The sequence below is a fragment of the Nerophis ophidion genome, linkage group LG10, assembly GCF_033978795.1.
Source record: "Nerophis ophidion isolate RoL-2023_Sa linkage group LG10, RoL_Noph_v1.0, whole genome shotgun sequence".
In the NCBI taxonomy this organism is placed as follows: domain Eukaryota; kingdom Metazoa; phylum Chordata; class Actinopteri; order Syngnathiformes; family Syngnathidae; genus Nerophis; species Nerophis ophidion.
The window spans coordinates 28320841-28343518 of record NC_084620.1 but is presented as its reverse complement, the minus strand read 5'-3'; the positions used below and the strand labels follow the sequence as shown (position 1 = coordinate 28343518).

The following is a 22678-nucleotide window of genomic DNA, read 5'->3' as shown; positions in this document are numbered from 1 at the left end:
ATTGCGCACTTATTTGCGCACTATTGAAAATTGATGTATCGCAAACTCAACCACTGAAAAAAGGCTTCGATTACTAACAACTGCGCTGCTGACACCACATGTAAACAAAACGCACGCCATTATTGTCTGGAGCTTTTTCAGCATGTCTGCAGTGTTACACAATTTTAATATCCGCAGATATACCCGCGGTACAGCCATCTACAAAATGTGCAAATATTAAGAGAACTAATTAGGAGAATGAATAGAAGTCCAACTGGCGCAACAGCGCAAAACAACTGACGTCATGCTCGCTTCTGCTCGCCTCTTTTGTCAGTTACATCGAGGGACAGAAATAGTCTCTAAACATAAATACATGTGATAGTAACACCATTAAATATCCTAGATATGTTGCTGGTTGTTCTTAATGGAATACTCATTAAAAGTCTTTAGATACTTAAAAAAATCTCAAAGTACATTGTACAATAAGCAGCAACAATTAGAAACATTGCAAATTGATTAAAACATCTATTAATACTAATTAATAACATATTTGTTTTTAAAATGTATGTATACATTTGTTTAACCTTTTTAAAAAGAAAATATAAAATACATTATAATACAAATTAACTTGACGTAATGGTGACCACGCGCCAACCGCGATAGGTATCTTGGCAGTCGAGGGGAAACCCTGAAATAAATAAGACACATATTGCACTGTAATACTTATTAAAAGGGATGTGCCGATTGATCGGCTGCCTATTACTATTGGCTGATTTTCCTGGAAAATTCTGTGATTGGCCATTGCAGATTTATGGCATTTTAATGGCTATTACAAACTGATGGTCTCTGGCTGACACTGTATTTATTTTTACTTCCCAAAACGAGGTCGGACATTGTCTGTTTGTTGCCATCAAAACATTTTCTCTTGTTTGTCCGTGCTGGCGGGCTAATAATGGCCAACCAATTTGAAGATAAAATATTACCACAGCGGGATATTTGGCTTTTTGATCATAGTGCTTCCTCCTAATTTTTGTGACATTGCAGCATGTTGCGAGTGGTCGGGAGGCTGTCTGTACGTGTTTCCTGCGTGTATAAGCTGGCGCCCCGCTCTCCTCCCACTGAGACAAAGATTGTGAATGACTGAAAAGAGATCTCGCTACGTTCAGTTAATTTTACTGTTAAATAAAAGTGCTCAGGTGCTGAAAGCGATGCACAGATGAGACATGCTTCTCCCTGTTGGGGAACGTGCCTGTCACTCAAATGACTGTGATGGTGGAGAAAATAAAAAACCTCTGCCTCTTGCAGTCATGTAATTCCACCAATTAAAACTCCGATGTCACTTCGATGTCAACTTACCGGGCAGCCCTCTTTTATTTTCAGGCATGTGAGATGTCCACGGAAATGCGGAAATCCCAGTTTTTAAACATTCATTTTTCCATCAATATATCAGTTCTGCCTAGTGACCTCTTTAGATACTTCATTAGCAGAAACTGCTATCGTATGGAGTTCAGAAAAAATCTACATCAGTGGTTGCCTACATGGGATGTTAATGCCAATGTTTTTCAACCCTGCGCTTAAAGGCATACTTTGGAGCATTTAAGGTATATTTATATTTTAGAAGTCATTGAGATCTCAACATATCTTTAACTTATAAAATATTATTCAGTTTTTTTTATTCAAAAGAAAAGTACAAAATTATTAATATTGTGATAAACACAGTAAAACTTTTGTCCATGATACAATGCACACACATATGTCCAGTGTGTACATTATGGAGGTCCAGAGCCATTTACTTCTATTTGATTGTATGTACTTCTATTTTTATTATTCGAAAATAAATATATTTGTTAATCATTCTACCTGTGTTCCCCAGAGAGGAGACGCCGCCACCCCAGGAAGTGGCCGTCAACGGGCCAGTGTGAGTGCACACAGGTTTTGGCAGGCGGCAACAACAGGGGTGATCTAAACAGTGGCGGCGGCCGCAAACTGTAAGCCTCCTTCAGAGTGACTTCTTTAAAATAACCTCAGTGCGACTCCAGTGTTTTTACCGAATCACTCTGCCATGTTATTGGACCTGGACACTGCCAATCGACACCAGTAACGAAGCGGCGGAACATGTACAAAAAAGTATATATATATATATATATATATATATATATATATATATATATATATATATATATATATTATACCAGAAAAAGGACAAAAACACAGAACAGCGTTTAGAGGAACTTCAAAGCCTTTTTTTCCTGATGTTGCACATAAATACGTGCGGTTTTAATGTAGCAGCAATCTTTGAGGGGGGGTAACAACAACATTATCATTATTTTTTTATGTCCAAAACGATTTCTCTTCTACTGGTGGAACCTAAAAGAAAGGCTTTTACATTGTTGCCCCATTTGGGGATAGCACAGGCAACACTTTTTTAAACACGCCTCAATAATACTTTTTTTGTGGGGGGGAGCACTTATTCAGCCATTTTTCTGTCTGTTTTAGCACAAAATATCAGTGTTCCGCCTTCCCTGCTGCAGGCTGTCTCTATCCATCCTCTCAACCACATCTCGGTTTTACTATTTTTCTGTACTTTTCTTTTTTTTTGGTTACGGTCTAAAGTCTCATCTTTAATTGTCTCCAGGTGTCTGAATGTGTCATGGTGGAGAAGGATCAATAAACACAGCTCAATTGTATTACTGTCTTTTGCTCAAGTGCAATAATGTCAATTAGTCCTTTTTAATTTAAATTCAGCCTATTTTAAGAAAGAAAAATCAAGATGGCAGTCATCCAGTGTAGTTTTGCTTAATTATTTTATTATTGACTGTTTCCCCTTCTTTTTCTTAGTGCATGCATAAGTGACCTCACTAGTGAGCTAAGACCTTCTGATTGTATTAATCTTAAATTCCCTCTTTCAATCAACCAATTATCTACTTAATATAGCTGCATCTACAGGTCTTTGTTTTACTAGCCATTTTAAATACTATTTTCTGTTGCTCTCTCTCTCTCCACAAAGCATTAGATAGCAGGCTGTACAAGAGTGGCATCTGAAAGGAGTAACGCTGTATTGTTTTCCCTTTTTTTTTTTTCAATGTTTAATTTAATTTGATCCCGAAGCTGCAGGATTGGAAAAGAGGGCAGGTGCTGGGTTCGAGCAAAGCCCCAGGCCTCTTGGTGTACTTAAATCACTTGACAGTGATCAGGTTCTATGATTCATTGTTTATTCATTGTTCAAACTGAGAATTAAATGTGTCTGGTTGACCACATTAATACCAGTGGGTTGGAGTGTGTTTGTGTCATTTTTGTAGTGTCACTCTGTACTTTTAACCCTTGTGCACTCTAGGGCCCAAAACGAGCATTACATGTGTTACTGACCTTACAGGTGCTGGTCATGTTAGAATATCATGAAAACGTTTTTATTTCATTAATTCCATTTAGAAAGTCAAACTTGTAGATTGTATACATTCATTCCTAACAGACTGATACATTTCAAGTGTGTTTTGCCAAAAAGGAGATGATTATAGCTGACAACCAATGAAAACCCTAAATTCAACATCTCAGAAAATTAGAATATGGTGAAAAGGTCAGATATTGAATACACCTGGTGCCACACTCTAATTAGCTAACTAACTCAAAACACCTGGAAAAGCTTTTAAATGGTCTCTCGTTTTGATTCTGTATGATACACAATCATCAGGAAGACTGCTGACTTGACAACTGTACAAAAGATGACCGTTGATACTTTAAAGAAGGAGGGCAAGACACAAAAGGTCATTGCCAAAGAGGTTGGATGTTCCCAGAGCTCTGTGTCCAAGCACATTAATAGAGAGGTGAAGGGAAGACGAAGATGTGGTCGAAAAAAGTGTACAAGCAAGAGGGACAACCGTGCCCTGGAGAGGATTGTCAAACAAAATCGATTCAAAAATGTGGGGGAGATCCACAAAGAGTGGACTGCAGCTGGAGTCAGTGCTTCAAGAACCACCACGCACCGACGTATGCAAGATATGGGCTTCAGCTGTCGCATTCCTTGTGTAAAGCCACTCTTGAATAAGAGACAATGTCAAAAGTGTCTTGCCTGGGTTCAAGACAAAAAGGACTGGACTGCTGCTGAGTGGTCCAAAGTTATGTTTTCAGATGAAAGTAAATTTTGTATATCCTTTGGAAATCAAGGTCCCAGAGTCTGGAGGAAGACAGAAGACACAGAATCCACATTGCCTGAAGTCCAGTGTCAAATTTTCACAATCGGTAATGGTCTGGGGTGCCATGTCGTCTGCTGGTGTTGGTCCACTGTGTTTCCTGAGGTCTAGGGTCAATGCATCAGTCTACCAGGATGTTTTAGAACACTTTATGCCGCCTGCCGCGGACCAATTTTATGGAGGTGAAGATTTCATTTTCCAACATGACTTGGCACCTGCACACAGTGCCAAATCTACCAGTACCTGGTTTAAGGACCATGGTATCCCTGTTCTTGATTGGCCTGCAAACTCACCTGACCTTAACCCCATAGAAAACCAATGGGGTATTGTGAAGCGGAAGATGCGAAATGCCAGACCCAACAATGCTGAAGAGCTGAAGGCCACTATTAAAGCAACCTGGGCTCTCATAACACCCGAGTGCAACAAACTGGTCGACTCCATGCTACGCCGTATTGATTGCCGTACATGCTGAAACTTTTCATGTTCATACTTTTCAGTTGGCCAACATTTCCCAAAAATATTTTTGGGTACTAGTCGTAACTAATTTTCTGAGATACTGAATTTGGGATTTTCAGTAATTGTCAGTACTAATCAACATTTAAAGAAATAAACATTTCAAATATATCACTGTGTGTAATGAATTGATATAATATGTAAGTTTCACGTTCTGAAAATAATTACTGAAATCAACTTTTTCATGATATTCTAATAATATGAACAGCTCCTGTATGTGATGATTGTTCAGTGTGAATTTTAGCAATCTGAAATTTAGCCACAGTTTTTCTACAAGGTTTTTTGGGGGGGAAGGGGAGATAAAGTTGCCCCGTGTTGATTATATACCAACATTGTTAGAATAGGATATGAACAAAATATACACACTTTCTCCCAATAACTCTTGCGGCATCTTTTAGAATCCCATTATAACTGATATTTTTTAACAGACTGTTATCTTAATATAGTATATTACTGTTTTTTTCCCAAGAAAACTGAATGAATCTTATGTTGCTGAGTGAAAAACAAGAAAATATTGTTTTGGTGTAATTGCGTCTGTTAACCACCAGATAGCGACTGAAAGCCATGAGCACATTTCTCAGCTTTGATGAGTGTAAATGAGGTAAAAAGCCATTAAGCCGTGGAAAAGTAATGCAAATGATCTTGGCAAGTTATATATAACATGCAATATATTTATATTATACTTGTGTAAATTCAACCAAATGCTTTCTCTCTTTTTTTAGTGCATTAGGCGCTGTAAAAATCATTTTTTTTACTGTATCAAAATCAGTGTTATAAATTATTGAGCTATTAAAAGGCTGTAATTACACAATCTCAAATATGCCATTCTGCAAATAATTTTTTAGATATATTGCGTGTTTTGTATTTTTATATTCTTACAAAAAACATTCTGTTTGTATGATATTAATAGATTAATAATCCATCCATTTTCTACCGGTTATTCCCTTTGGGGTTGCGGGGGGCGCTGGTGCCTATCTCAGCTACAATCGGGCGGAAGGCGGGGTACACCATATATATATTTTTTTTTTTACAAAAAGGCCGTAAAACAAAACAACAAAACATTTAATTATATTTGATGTTGTTAAAAGATTTCAGTTGTATAAGTAACATATATTTTTAACTGACTTATGAATCTTTTATGAGAGGTTCCTCGGACTAAGTGCATGTAGTCAATCTTAAAGTTGCACACGCATTAATGTAGATTCCTACTAAATATGTTGATGTAAATGGGTTATACTTTTCTACCTTCAAGGTACTCAAAGCCTTTTGACACTATTTCACCCATTCACACATACATTCACACGCTGCTGGCGGGAGCTGCCATGCAAGGCGCTAACCACGACCCATCAGTAGCAAGGGTAAAGTGTCTTGCTCAAGGACACAATGGACGTGACTAGTTTGGTAGAAGGTGGGGATCAAACCAGAGACCCTCAGGTTGCTGGCACGGCTACTCTCCCAACTTCGCCACACCATCCCATCTGACTGGCTACCTACAGAAGCTCCACTTTTGGGGAGAACAATTTTTATTTTATTTTCAAATACTGCCTTTTAGGAATATATTCCCAAAATGTTCCATTGATGCTTTGGGATCGACATTGTAGAATTTATTGAATATTTGTGGGGTTGGGTGGGTGTTTGTCCCGCTTCCACACACAGGCACAAAGAGTGAATGACTGACAAATGGTGCCGTTTTTTTAATTCCGCCACAAATATGCTCAGCTGCTGAGATTGATGAAGACAGTGAACTATGTAGCCTGTTTGGAAGCAACAGACAAAACTACCACGATTGCATTTATCTTTCCATAAATTAACTCCACCGGGTTTTGTTTTCAATTTTTTAATTGGCAACATAAAGCAAAAAGGTATGCGCTAATTAATGTTAATGAAACATTCTGCATATGTCAGAAACTGAATAAGGAACATGTGATTACATTTTGGTGATAGTCTGAATCTCTGTCGTCTTTCAGGATTGTTATTGATGGACACCTGGTAGACGTCTGTGCTCACGAGTACATTTGTAGTTTTTTATGACTACTTCCAGATGCTTCTTGCATGTCTGCTCTCGGAAAATGGCCCATTCTTCCTTGGCGAAACCCTCAAGCTCGGTCATGTTTGGTTTCTTCGCTTTCAAGCTGGTCTTCAACTCGTGCCACAAGATCGGATCCAGGTCAGGACTTGAACCCACTATTTGAGAAGGACTAGTCTCGTGGTACTTTCTCAAATTAAAATATAGGCATATACATTTATTGACCTAATGTTGCTTGAATTTATTTGAAAAAAAATTCTAACAAACTATTCATGTTTAACTTGCTTCATGTGCTACAAGTCACATATTTGAAGCTAAACAGTCATATTAAGCAGATAAAGAGTGCATCCGTAAAATATTCACAGCGCTTCACTTTTCCCACACTTTATGTTACAGCCTTATTCCAAAATGGAATGAATGGGATTTTGTTAACAAATTGTATAGATAATACCCCATAATGACAATGTAGAATTTTTTTTTATTTTCAAAAGTATGAAAGATTTAAATGAAAAAATATTTTTGACCCTTTGCTTAATACTTTGTTGATGCATCTTTGGCAGAAATTACAACCTCGAGTCTTTTTGACCACAATGCCACAAGCTTAGCACACCTATCTTTGAGCATTTTCACCCATTCCTCATTACAGCACCTCTCGGGTTCCATCAGGTTGGATGGAAAGTGTTGGTTTTCATCCAAGATGTCTCTACATTGCTGAATTCATCTCTAGTCAGGAAGGTGACCAAGAACCCAATGGTCACTCTGTCAGTGCTACAGCATTCCTCTGTGGCGACAGGAGAACCTTCCAGAAGGACAACCATCTCTGCAGCAATCCACCAATCAGGCCTATATGGTATTGTATTAGTAAAATGGACCTAAAAGACTCAGACCATGAGAAACAAAGTGATCTGGTCTGATGTGACAAAGATTAAACTTTTTGGCATGAATGCCAGCCAACATGTTTAGAGAAAACCAGGCACCGCTCATCACCAGGCCAACACCATCCCTTCAGTAAAGCATGGTGGTGGCAGCATCATGCTCTGGGAAATTTTTTCAGCAGCTTGACTAGTCAAGACAGTGAGAAAGATTAATGCAGCTATGAACACAGACATCCTGGATGAAAACCGCTTCCCATCCAACCTGATGGAGCTTGAGAGGTGCTGCAAAGAGGAATGCATGACACTACCCAAAGATAAGTGTGCCAAGCTAGTGGCATCGTATTCAAAAATATTTGAAGCTGTAATTGCTGCTAAAGGTGCATCAACAAAGTATTTAGCTAAGGCTGTGAATACTTATGTACACGTGTTTAAATACATTTTTAATCATGTATTAAATGTCATTATGGGGTATTGTGTGTAGAATTTTGAGGATAAAAATGTATATATTTAATCTCGGAATAAGGCTGTAACATGACGGTGCTTCATGGTGGAAGAGGGGTTAGTGTGTCTGCCACACAATACGAAGGTCCTCACTAGTCAGGGTTCAATCCCGGGCTCGGGATCTTTCTGTGTGGAGTTTGCATGTCCTCCCCGTGAATGCGTGGGCTCCATTCGGGTACTCAGGCTTCCTCCCACTTCCAAAGACATGCACCTGGGGATAGGTTGATTGGCAACACTAAATTGGCCCTAGTGTGTGAATGTGAGTGTGAATGTTGTCTGTCTATCTGTCTTGGCCCTGCGATGAGGTAGCGACTTGTCCAGGGTGTACCCCGCCTTCCGCCCGATTGTAGCTGAGATAGGCACCAGCGCCCCCCCCCGCGGTAGAAAATGGATGGATGGATGGGCTGTAACGTGACAACGTGGGAACTGTGTTGGGTGACTGCTAGTTTTGTAAGTATAATATTGTATGCCTGTACTTCTTTCTTAATTAGTAAAACTGAATTTAAAATGTGTTTAATAAGTGTAAAACGCATATTCTACGATTGGCATGTTGATGGTATAAAACAGGGGCCGGGGAACCTTTTTGGCTGAGAGAGCCATGAAAGCCCAATTTTTTAAAGTGTATTACCGTGAGAGCCGTATCATATGTTTTAACACTGAATACAACTAAATGCATGCATTTTTTTAAGTAAGACCTACATTTTTAGAGTAAAAGTCTTATATTTTATATCATTTTTATTCTGAAGCTAACCAATAATCAATAAAATACTTCTTTGGCAACACTAAATTGGCCCTAGTGTGTGAATGTGAGTGTGAATGTCGTCTATCTGTGTTGGCCCTGTGATGAGGTGGTGACTTGTCCAGGGTGTACGCCGCCTTCTGCCCAAATGCAGCTAAGATAGGCTCCGGCAACCCCCGCGACCCCAAAAGGGACAAGCGGTAGAGAATAGATGAATGGACTTCTTACCATAGATGTGACTTATTGAACAGGTGCAGTTGAAACGGATGGATGGATTAAAATGCATAAGAATGTTTTGTATGTTAAACGTTATTTTTAACACCGATTACTGGCGAAATTATTAATTACTAATCGTGTTAAGTAATGTCAGCTCAGATGTATCTGAGAGCCAGATGCAGTCATCAAAAGAGCCACATCTGGCTCTAGAGCCATAGGTTCCCTACCCCTGGTATAAAAAGATGATGAGTTGAGTGCAACATGACTTTCTGGTTTGAACCAATGTCGTTCCTCTACAGACGGGTACCCGTTACTTGAAACCACACATTGATATCTGTCAGCGTATTTTGTTTTATTGATGACATGTGATTTTCATTGAATCATCAATGCCACATTTGAATTTTTGTTTTACTTCCCACCAATTTTGTTTTTGTTTCAATGTTGTGTTTGTGGAACACATGCAGCATGGCGTCATGTATGGTTGGGTAGAACATGGAAGTCCGAATGTCCTCGTCAAAGAACAAGCAGCTGTGGAGTTTCTCCAATATGCACGCTGTGAACACAGTCAGGTAAGCCTTTTTTTTTTTGCCTTTCAGACAAAGTCTTGTTTTGATTGTGTCTGTGTGTGAGAGACGTAGACAAATCTCACCGTCGCATGACGCGACGTAAACGTCCACATCAACACGTATGAACTCCTTGAGAGCCTGTGGTCAAGAAAAGATTTGATTATATTTCTATGAAAGATGAAACAGCATAATGTCTGGCTTACCAGCCGTGTGACACAATTGCAAGCATATCACACTGGAACCCGCTTATGTCTACAACCTGTCTATGTCAACCCAATTTATCAATTCTGAAGCCACTGTGTTCTGCTTTATAAATTACCTGCTTTGTAGACGCCGTCTACGTGATGTCTGACAAATTACTCTGTTTGTGTGTTGTATTAACTTCCTACATTCTCGCTAATCATAGTGATTAGAAAAGTAAATGAACAAATAATACCTATTTATGGTTTTGTTTATGTCGACAACCATTTGATAATAATACGGCACTCAAGGCTTCCGTACATCTTATAAAAACATAAAAGCAGCATAAATACATTTTAAAACATTCAGGCAAAGCAACAATTAAAAACACACACTTATGTCAATCATATTCCTGCCTAAACAGGTGTGTTTTGAGGTAAGTTTCAAAAGTGATTATAAGGTCAACATTCCGGATGTCGGGGGCCAGGTGCAGTGTTGGTGTGTGTTGTAGTGTTTTAACCATTATTATTGCCAAGCACAGTAATTATACAAATAAATGTGCAAAATGTTTTCTCGATGTCGGTTATGTCGACAACCGCTTATGTTGATGTGTGTTGTAGTATCATTAACTTCCATCATTATCCCTAAGCAGAGTATTAAACAGCAATGTGCACAAAATGCCTATTTTGTATTTCGGTTATGTCGACATCTGCTTATGTTGACGTATTGCGACCTACTCAGTGGCCTAGTGCAGTGGTTCTTAAATGGGGGTACGCGCACCCCTGGGGGTACTTGAAGGTATGCCAAGGGGTACGTGAGATTTTTTAGAAATATTCTGAAAATAGCAACAATGCAAAAATCCTTTATAAATATATGTATTGAAAAATACTTCAACAAAATATGAATGCAAGTTCATAAACTGTAAAAAGAAATGCAACAATGCAATATTCAGTGTTGACAGCTAGATTTTTTCATAAATATTGATGTTAAAGATTTCTTTTTTTTGTGAAGAAATGTTTAGAATTAAGTTCATGAATCCAGATGGATCTCTATTACAATCCCCAAAAAGGGCACTTTAAGTTGATGATTACTTCTATGTGTAGAAAACTTTATTCATAATTGAATCACTTGTTTATTTTTCAACAAGTTTTCAGATATTTTTATATATTTTTTTCCAACTAGTTCAAGAAAGACCACTACAAATGAGCAATATTTTGCACTGCTATACAATTTGATAAATCAGAAACTGATGACATAGTGCTGTATTTCACTGCTTTATCTGTTTTTTTCAACCAAAAATGTTTTGCTCTGATTAGGGGGTACTTGGATTAAAAAAAAATGTTCACAAGGGGTACATCACTGAAAAAAGGTTGAGAACCACTGGCCTAGTGGTTAGAGTGTCCGCCCTGAGATCGGTAGATTGTGAGTTCAATCTCCGGCAGGGTCTTATCAAAGACTATAAGCATCAAGGGTTGGAATTGGGGGTTAAATCACCAAAAAATGATTCCCGGGCGCGGCACCGCTAAAGCCCACTGCTCCCCTTGCCTCCCGGGGGTGATCAAGGGTGATGGATCAAATGCAGAGAATAATTTTGCCACACCTAGTGTGTGTGTGACAATCATTGGTACTTTAACTTTAACATATGTTGTAGCACTGTCAGTGTCATTATTGCTAAGGAGGGTGATTAAACAAGTCAGTATGTCAACAATTGCTTGTGTCGACATGTGTGTAGTATTATTAACTTCCATAAATAAGGATTTATTGCTTGTTCGGGCATCTGGTCAGAATGCCACCCAAACGCCTCCCTAGGGAGGTGTTTAGGGCACATCCAACCGGTAGGAAGCCATGGGGAAGACCCAGGACACATTGGGAAGACTGGCCTGGGAATGCCTCGGGATCCCCCCGGAAGAGCTAGACGAAGTGGCAGGGGAGAGGAAAGTCTGGGCTTCCCTGCTTAGGCTGCTGCCCCCGCAACCCGACCTCGGATAAGCGGAAGAAGATGAATGGATGGATGGATGGATGTGCAAGGTTTGCCTATTTTTACTTTATGTCGACAGCCACTTACAGTGGGGCAAAAGAGTATTTAGTCAGCCACCGATTGTGCAAGTTCTCCCACTTAAAATAATGACAGAGGTCTGTAATCTTCATCATAGGTACACTTCAACTGTGAGAGACAGAATGGGAAAAAAAATCCAGGAATTCACATTGTAGGAATTTTAAATAATTTATTTGTAAATTATGGTGGAAAATAAGTATTTGGTCAACCATTCAAAGCTCTCACTGATGGAAGGAGGTTTTGGCTCAAAATCTCATGATACATGGCCCCCTTCATTCTTTCCTTAACACGGATCAATCGTCCTGTCCCCTTAGCAGAAAAACAGCCCCAAAGCATGATGTTTCTACCCCCATGCTTCACAGTAGGTAAGGTGTTCTTGGGATGCAACTCAATATTGTTCTTCCTCCAAACACGATGAGTTGAGTTTACATCAAAATGGATACATGGATGATACAGCAGAGGATTGGGAGAATGTCATGTGGTCAGATGAAACCAAAATAGAAGTTTATGGAGAAATGACACAATTTAATTCAAGTTCAATTTTACTTACATGCAGGTAGTCCTTTTGATCTTTGTAGAGGTCAGTTCCTGGGATGTTGGCCAAGACAGAACAGCGTGGACTGGAGAGACATTGTATATGCCATGTAAAAAGATACAGACGACTGAAAATTTGTCAAAATATGCAACCCGACATAATTATTTTTTGGAAAACTACATTTCAGTGAACCATCACCTTAACAGGTGGAGGGGCTCAAGTTCCAGCGTTATCACAGGAGATATAATGCCTCTTGTAGAATTTCCTGAGAGAAATTATACTATGTACACTGTGTCTTAAGGGCACACATTTGGACAGTATTGTGCTGTCTGAAATCTGATGACCACAATATCACTCCAATCTAATCCGCTTTATTTATATAGCACATTTAAACAACAATAATGTTTCCAAAGTGCTGCACAGCCATCACAGCCATGTTAAAAACAATATTAAAAACAATATTATACTCCACCAATGACTGAATAAAAACAAAAAATAACTAAATATAAAACCAATATAAAAACAATATAAAAATAAATAAGATTAAAAACAATTTTAAAGGGTAAAAGCAATTAAAACAGTAAAATAGAAATCAAAATGTATACAAAAACACAGAGAACAACATAGGACAGAGGACCACACAACTCACATAGTGTTAAAAGCCAAAGAATAAAAGTGGGTCTTAAGACAAGACTTAAAACACTCCACTGTGGAAGCAGTTTGAACATGGAGGGGCAGAGTGTTCCAGAGCTTAGGGCCGACCACACAGAAGGCCCTGTCTCCCCTGGTCTTAAGTCTGGTCTTGGGCACCACGAGCTGGTGCCGGCTCTCGGACCTCAGAGCTCGCGCAGGAGTGTAAATTTGGATGAGGTCCGAGATATACTGAGGCGCCATTCCATGTAAAGATTTAAAAACAAACAGCAATGTTTTAAAATCAATTCTAAAATAAACAGGGAGCCAGTGCAAACTCTGAAGAATTGGGGTTATATGCTGGCGTTTCCTGGCCCCTGTTGAAAGTCGTGCTACCGCGTTCTGGACTAACTGCAACCGGGAGAGTGCTTTTTGGCTAATGCCAGCATAAAGTGCATTGCAGTAGTCCAGTCGACTTGAAATAAAAGCATGCACGACTTGTTCAAAAAGGTTAAATGATAAAAACGGTTTTACCTTTACTAAAAGACGAAGATGATAAAAACAAAATTTTAAAACGCCATTGACTTGTTTGTCAAATTTAAAATCGCTGTCTATATTGACGCCAAGGCTGGTGACTTTGGGATGCACATAATTTTGCAATGGTCCCAAGTCAGTGAGGGCCGGGCAAAAAATTGAAATTTCCGTTTTTCCCTCATTCAATATTAAAAAATTCTGGGCTAACCAAGCCTTGACATCGCATAGACAGTTGAGAAAGGGTCTCAGGGGGCCATGGCATAAAAGTGATAGAACACTCCATGTTTCCTAAAAATCTCTCCAAGAGGGAGAATATATAAGGAAAAGAGAATGGGGCCTAAAATAGATTTTCCTTTTTAATAAGTTGCAACCACTTCATTTAGTTAGGTCAGGAGGTAAAGCCATTGTCCGGCAACGGGAGGGTTCCTAGTACGAATCCTGATTCTTCTACCCAGTCAGTGTCGTGTATTGGGAAAGACACTTAGCGCACATGTTGATACTGCATTGGCTAAGATAATGCATTGGCTAAGATGCCAACCTACGACTTGGATTCAGTTGCCCACTGCTTCTCAAGGGTATGGGTTGGATGCAGAAAACATGTTTTGTTGTATATTGTACAGGTAACGTTATTTAAAAAAAAAAAAAATCAAAACGCATCATTTAAGTTTGTTTTAATTAGTCCTTTACAAGTCCCCACATAGGTATAAGAATATAAAGTGATGTTGCTGAATAGACAATTTGTCCTTTTTTTTTTATTTTTATTTCTGACCGTCCAAAATGTTGACACACACACTTATGACGGCGGATTCTTGTCTGTCCATCGGCTGTCTGTGCAGCGCGAGTACCGATCCAGCAGTTGTGTGTGGAACTGTCAGTTTGCACGTCCTTCCCACAGTTGCTGAATAAAATGCAAAAGAGTGCTCGCAAAACCGTACTGAGTGTTGATAAATCACATTCCATCCATCTATTTTCTACCGCTTATCCTTTGGGGTCGTGGGGGGCGCTGGTGCCTATCTCAGCTACAATCAGGCAGAAGGCGGGGTACACCCTGGACAAGTCGCTACCTCATCGCAGGGCTAACACAGATAGACAGACAACATAAATCACATTGCGCGTGTTAAATAATAATAGCATTTTTTTTCTCCCAGTGTTGTGGGCGTTCAGCATATATTTTGCATAATAATAAAGACGACACAAAATGGATTTGACGATATGCTCACTTAGCAGACACAATCCACTTTGCACACGTTTAGTAGATCAGCTCTGCGTGTCTATCAAGTTTGCACGTGTTTTTAATACACCTAAACCTTCAGTAAATCAGGTCGTAAGTGTTGTGAAGTAAGCACGTTGTGACATCCTAAGAGTGGAGGAAGTGTAAATTTAAATTAATAACAACTATGAAAATAAGACGACAAGCCTGAAACTGAATACCCCTTGACCTGGAACAATCTGGAGGACTATGGCTATATTGGAATTCACAGACTGCCATACCTATGCTAAGTATTTTTGAGTGCTTAAGTGTGGTGTTGGTCATCTTTACCTTAAAAAAGTAATTAGTTACAGTTACAAATTACTTCTCACAAAAAGTAATTGCTTTAGTGACTCAGTTATCTCGTTGTAAGAGTGATTAGTTACCCAGCAAAGTAACTGTGAGGTTATTTTTTTATTTTCTTATTCCATACGCTATTACGTTGGATAACATCTTAAACTTCAAAGATGTTTATATAAACAGATTGATTAATAAAAACACTATAAACCGTATTTTAGACCTCAATAGATTGCAGTGTGCCATATGACATGCATAGAAATATTAATGTATAAGTAATAAATATTTCGTAAAGTAGCTACATCAAATATTGAAAGCACAAAATCCCAAATGGTATCCAAAAATGTAAACTTAGTTGAAATGATACAAAGGAACATTTGGCTTTTAAGTAGTGCAATAAATGACACATTGAAGAAAAACGTTTAAAAATGTTCCTGGGTGACATTCTGACAATAACATTGCATGTGTTAAAATATTGGGATCTTTTCTTATTAATCCAAATTGAAAAATGTGATTAATTTTCCTATTAATCCAAATTAAAAAAATTGATTAATTTGATTCACAGCGCTTTACAAAATACGATTGTGACTTTAGGCTGTTTCCGAATTAGCAATTAGTGGAAAAAAATTCTGAGCAAGTTGAAAGCATTTGGGCTTGAGGTTGGGTGAGAAGCAGCAACCAGTGTCATGTTGACACGTGTTTTATTTTATTTTTTTTTTTTTTTTTTTATATTTATTTTTTATTAAATCAACATAAAAAACACAATATACACTTACAATTAGCCACAAAAACCTCCCTTTTTCATGACAAAAACGTCCCTTTTTCATGACAAAGAAAAAAAAAAAAAAAAAAAAAAGGGTTCCCCCTTCACCCCCCGCCGGGCCGCAGGACAAATTATTTTCTTTTTTTTTTTTTTCTTTCTTTTTAATTTTTTTTTTTTTATTAAATCAACACAAAAACACACAAAATACACTTTCCATCAGTGCATCGACCCCCCAAAGAAAACCCCTCCCTCCCCCATTCACACCCAGCCACACCCACTCACACAAAAAAGGGTTATTTCTTTCTGCTACCAAAATGCTGGTTCCCACAACATATATAACACAGTCTGCAAGGGACATAGTCCCTGAAACACACATGATTGTGTGTGTCGCCGGTCCACTAACACTATCATTAATTACTATTTTTTATGTAATTGTTTTATATGATTTTACTTTCTTTTTTATCCAAAAAAAAAGTCATTGTTTTCCTTTTTTTTTAATCTCATTTTATTTTATTAAAAAAAAATAAAAAAAAATAACCTTATCTTCATCAGACCAGGTTGTTAATGGAATTAGACTTGTCTAAAAGGTTTTTAAAACCAGGTCCAGTCCAGACAATGTCAAAGTGGGCCTCAGCAACACACACCCTCATCCATGTGCAACAACAAAAATTAGGGAAACAACAGATTGCATATAAGTTATAAACAAAATTACATTTTCATAAAAAGCATTTGTGTATAGTCCATATTATGTCCAAGTCAGATTCAACACACACCTTCATTTTGTACACTCAAAAAAAGGGAACACAACAACAGATAGCATATATGTTGCTGTTGTTGCATATCTATAAACATTATTACATTTTCATAATAAGCCTTTAAGGATTTCCCATCTTTTTTCATGTTTTTTGGCATCATTATCGTTGTCAATCATGTATCTTTCTAAAGTTAAAAAATACTGAATAAATGTTTTAAAGAAAGTAATACTAAGTGAATATCTATTTTTGGCCTTAAAAATAAACCTTTTACCAAGTACTATAATTAAATTAACTAAGTCATGCTTGTCAATAAACTCTCCTAAAATAACAGAAACTATATCAAGCTTCATAAACAAACCAATCCTTGAACACGTTTTTTCAACTTCCACCCAAAAGGAAGACACAATATGACAATACCAAAACAAATGCAGGGTGGATTCAGATTCCTGACAGCAAAAGCGGCAATCATCTGACTCAGTCATATTCCATAGTTTTAACATTTTCCCCGTTGGTAAGAAGTTATAAATAATTTTAATTTGAAAATAACGGTTTTGCACATCGATAGTAGTTTTGTAGATTAGTTTGAATATGGCATCCCACGGCAACGGGCAGTCAAAAAAGTCCTCCCATTTTCCATATGTGTTATATGGGACAGCCTTCAAAGATTTCTTTATTAAATAAAAATTATATATTTTTTTATTAATTTTAGTTCCTTTTTGCCAACTAAAATTTCTTATTAGAGGTTTACAAACTAGTAATTTAATAGTTCCATAATTAATTATTTGTTTCCATCTTTTCCTAATTACTCCAGTTAGTTGATTAAAAGAAAAGCTTGAACAAGCATCACCATACATAGTTCTAAATTCCATCCATCATCCATCATCTTCCGCTTATCCGAGGTCGGGTCGCGGGGGCAACAGCCTAAGCAGAGAAACCCAGACTTCCCTCTCCCCACCCACTTCGTCTAGCTCTTCCCGGGGGATCCCGAGGCGTTCCCAGGCCAGCCGGGAGACATAGTCTTCCCAACGTGTCCTGGGTCTTCCCCGTGGCCTCCTACCGGTTGGACGTGCCCTAAACACCTCCCTAGGGAGGCGTTCGGGTGGCATCCTGACCAGATGCCCGAACCACCTCATCTGGCTCCTCTCGATGTGAAGGAGCAGCGGCTTTACTTTGAGTCCCTCTCGGATGGCAGAGCTTTTCACCCTATCTCTAAGGGAGAGCCCCACCACCCGTTGGAGGAAACTAATTTATGCCGCTTGTACCCGTGATCTTATCCTTTCGGTCATGACCCAAAGCTCATGACCATAGGTGAGGATGGGAACGTAGATCGACCGGTAAATTGAGAGCTTTGCCTTCCGGCTCAGCTCCTTCTTCACCACAACGGATCGGTACAACGTCCGCATTACTGAAGACGCCGCACCGATCCGCCTGTCGATCTCACGATCCACTCTTCCCTCACTCGTGAACAAGACTCCTAGGTACTTGAACTCCTCCACTTGGGGCAGGGTCTCCTCCCCAACCCGGAGATGGCACTCCACCCTTTTCCGGGCGAGAACCATGGACTCGGACTTGGAGGTGCTGATTCTCATTCCGGTCGCTTCACACTCGGCTGAGAACCGATCCAGCGAGAGCTGAAGATCCCGGTCTGATGAAGCCATCAGGACCACATCATCTGCAAAAAGCAGAGACCTAATCCTGCGGTTACCAAACCGGAACCCCTCAACGCCTTGACTGCGCCTAGAAATTATGTCCATAAAAGTTATGAACAGAAAATTCATCATACTTCATAATTTTACCATTCTCATTGATCATATCATTGACAAAAATTATTCCTCTTTCAAACATATTTTTCCAAAAGAAAGGCTTTCCATCTATTAAAATATTAGAGTTCATCCATATTATCTGCTGCAAAATATCATCTCTTTTTTTTGGCACATGAAATTGAAAACACCACCATGAGTGGATTGTTTCCTTTATGAACCCCTCCATGTTTCCCAGCAGATTCTCTACATAAGAATAATGGGAGGGGATCACTTGTAAAAAAGGATACAATTTTCTTTGATACATTACATGTTTTCTGTCCAACAGGACACTTGTGTACCACTCAGTATTTAAGTACATCTTTGGAACAATTGATGCTTTTGAAGAGAGACACATAGCTTCGAGGTTGAGAAGTTTTAGGCCCCCATATTCATACTCATTGTACAAAACCTTTCTTTTAATCTTTTCTGGTTTGCCGTCCCAGACAAAATCAAAGACCCTCCGTTCATAAACCTTAAAGAAGTTTTGTGATGGAGCTGGTAATGACAAAAACAAAAAAATAAACTGAGGGATAATTAACGAGTTGACAATAGATATTTTACCATATAAGGTTAAGGATTTCCCTTTCCATAGTTGCATAATTTTGTCCACCTTTCTTAGTCGATTATCATAATTTACTGAGCATAGATCTTCCAGATTCTCTGGTACAACAACACCAAGTATGTTAACAGGTCCATCTGTCCACAAAACAGGCACTTTGCATTCCATTCGGAAGGATGTTCCCTTTAGATTTCCGATCCTTAAAATTTTACATTTATCATAATTAAGCTTAAGCCCAGATTGCTGTGAAAATATATCCAAAAGATCAAGGAGGTTCCGCAAACAATGAGGATTGGGGCTGATAAAGAAGCTTGTATCGTCTGCATACATTGTTATTTTACTTTCAATATTATTATTGCAGAGCCCTTCAATATTTCGATTCAATCTAACTTTAATCGCCAATATTTCCATAGCAATAATAAATAGGTATGGAGACAAAGGGCACCCTTGTTTTAGACCTCTTAATAGAGGTATTGTCCCAGAGATGTATCCATTATTGATAATTTTACAGTTAGTTTTATTATATAGTGTCTTGATCCAATGTAATAGAGAGTTGCCAAAATTGAAAAAAACTAAGCTTTTACAAATAAAATCTAAGCTAATTTTGTCAAAAGCCTTCTCCAGGTCGGCTACAAAAATTAAGCCTCTTTTATTCTCCATATTATAATTTTCAATAATTTCTAATAACTGTCTAATATTATTTCCTATGTTTCTTCCTTGTAGGAAACCTGATTGATCTTGGTGAATAATATTTGACAAAACAGACTTAAGTCGTGTAGCCAAACATTTTGCCAGTATTTTAGCATCATAACATTGAAGTGTTATTGGTCTCCAATTTTTGAGATAAACTGGGTCTTTATACTGACTATTTATTTCCTGTTTCAACAATAAAGAAATAATACCTTCTGTTTGAGTGTTAGACAAATAACCTATTTTATATGAGTAATTAAAACTAGAAAGCAATGGTTTCTTAATCTCTTCATAAAATACTTGATAAACCTCAATAGGTATTCCATCTAATCCTGGGGTTTTCCCTGGATGAAAAGATTTAACAGCTTCCACAAGTTCTTCCTCTCCAATGAGGCCTTCACATAAAAGGCTTTCCTCAGAATTCAATTTTCTTTCATAATTTTCTGGAAAAAAATTTGTAGTTTTAGGAGGAATTACCGGATTAGAAAAAATATTTTTAAAGTAATTTTCCATTTCTTTCAACAATGTGGTGTGCGTATTCAATACCTTTCCATTTGTTTTAATAAGCTTGGAAATGTTCTTTTTAGAACGATTTTTTGTCTGGATATTTAAGAAGAATTTAGAACACTTCTCACTTTTTTTCATCCAGATTGCTCTGTTGCAGTCATAACTTTTCAATAATTTTTTTTCAACTAAGTCTGCTAACTCTTCTTGTTAGGCTGTAAAGGAATTTAGTTGCTCACTAGTTGGATTATCATTACCATCTATATTTTTTTGTAAGTCCTCAATTTCTTTCTTTAATTCCTGTTCTGCCATTTTAAATTGTTTTTTTTTCCATGAAGAGTACGCAATTGCGTATCCCCTAAAACAACATTTGAAGGCTTCCCAAACCGTTTGAGGGTTTGATGATCCTACATTGTTTTTAAAAAAGTCAGTAATAAATTGCTTTGTTTTTTCAATAAATGTATCATCCTGTAGAAGCATTTGATTAAACTTCCAATATCCGGGTCCACGTGTATTATCTTCAATTGAAATAGTTAATCCTATACAATTATGATCCGAACGCAATTTATCATCGATTGATATTGCAGTTACTTTGTTTAGCAATGAAAATTATATCAAAAAATAGTCAATACGACTTGCCTGGTTTTGTCTTCTCCATGTATACCGTACTAACCTAGGATTTTTGAATCTCCAGATATCAATTAAATCAAATGCATCCATAACATTTTGAATCTTTTGTAAAAATTGAGGATGATAATCCATCGAAAAATTCCCTTTTCGGTCCAAAACTTTATCCAAAGCAACATTAAAGTCCCCCACAGTAATAATTTCTCCTTGTTGTTCTTGCAACATATCATTTATTTCTTCAAAAAAGGAAGGTTCATCAACATTTGGCCCATACAGATTCAAAATGCACATCTTTTGATCCTGAATAATCATATTTAATATTAACCAGCGTCCTTGTGAGTCTTTTTCCATAGAATTAAATTGAAAATTAAATGTATTTTTAATCAAAATCATAACACCTTTTGAGTTTCTGTGACCATGTGAAAAGAAAATCGGACCATCCCATTCTTTTCTCCATTTAGGTTCATCTAAATTTGTTGAATGTGTTTCTTGAAGACAAAAAATATCTTGTTCTTTTGCCTTCAGCCACATAAATATAAGTTTTCTTTTTCTGTTGTCTGCAAGACCATTGCAGTTATAACTAATTATTCCAACTTCATTATCATTCATATAAACCATATGACCTAAGTAAATACATAATATCTTTGATTGACTCTCTTAATAACATAAGTTTCATAGACATGAAAATCTTGTAACTAAAAATTGCATTATCATCTGCTATTTCTAAGGAAAACAATACCCCCACTAATAAACCCACACACACCATTCACACCACAGCACACAAGACCAACAAACACATACCCCCCAAAATATATTATTCGCTGACCGTTTCCCAACATCTAACTACATTGTCCAGTCCCAAAATAAACTAAAAAGCTCCAAAAACAAAATGTCAATTCATATCCTTCAAGTCGTCGCCATGGCGATGTCGCAATGACGTAATCACTACGCGACATTGTTATTGTTCCTCACATGTCTCTGTACAACTCACCGTTGACGTATAGTTTATCCACAACAAGGCGAGCTTGTTGTCCTTTCTGCCTAAAGGACTTCATAATTGGAATTAACTTACGTCGTTTCTCCACCACCTCAATTGGGTATTGGCTGGTCATGAAGAATTTAGTGCCTTTGAGTCTTCTGGAGAGAGCAAGCACTTCGTCTTTACATTTGGAGTTAGTAAACTTCACAAGCATAGGTCTCGGCTTAGCATCCTCCTTGCGTCTGCCAATCCTGTGTGCCCGCTCCATCCGGATCGCTCTGACCTCTTCCTCCGGGATGCCGAGATGCTCCTTCAAAAAGGCTTGACACGTGTTTGTGTGAGGTGCGATTCTACTTGCTTGGGGCAGATGTGGATGAACTATTTTTTTCCTGGACATAATGTGCATGTTACATAAACATTCTTGTCTTTAGTTTCAATGAGTGAAAAGTAGTGCCAGTACTTGCAGTTTAAGAACGCTACTTTTTGAAGCAGTCTTGTTGTGTGTCAGTCAGAGCGTGCAGTGAGCAGGGCATGAGCCGCCCACTTAACCAATCATCATCATTGCTTTTACAACAGCGTCATCATCCCCGCCCCTGTTTTCTGCATGCAGCTGATGTGTGGTCGAAACATGACACTTTGTGCTTCATTCAACCAAACTGTAATAGTGAGCCACTTCACATTGTCAGGAACGGCAACGGCGTTGCAACAATGGGAACAGTAATTGATTAGATCACTTGTTACTTAAAAAAATAACGGTGTTACTAACTCAGCAAAAGTGCGTTTACACAATGACGTACGAGAAGATGCAGAGCGCTTTTTAACTCGTCCAAAATGGCGAGTGTACACAGCAACGATGGACACATACCACCCTCAATAGCTGGCATCTTGGCTCCGTAGCGGAAGGTGGGGGACTAAC

General features: G+C 38.1%; 1 protein-coding gene and 1 pseudogene across 2 annotated transcripts in view; one reads left to right on the top strand and one right to left on the bottom strand.

Moving 5' to 3' along the window:
* LOC133560589 (serine/threonine-protein phosphatase 6 regulatory subunit 2-like) overlaps nt 1-3245 on the top strand; it is a 37628-nt gene extending 34383 nt beyond the window's left edge. For both annotated transcript variants that reach the window (XM_061913268.1, XM_061913267.1), the window contains exon 23: nt 1853-3245. In XM_061913268.1, coding sequence (XP_061769252.1) covers nt 1853-1901 — 49 coding nt within the window. In that variant the 3' untranslated portion in view covers nt 1902-3245. The remainder of the gene's footprint in view (nt 1-1852) is intronic.
* Nucleotides 3246-9362: 6117 nt separating this feature from the next.
* LOC133560585 (chloride anion exchanger-like) overlaps nt 9363-22678 on the bottom strand; it is a 28943-nt pseudogene continuing 15627 nt past the window's right edge.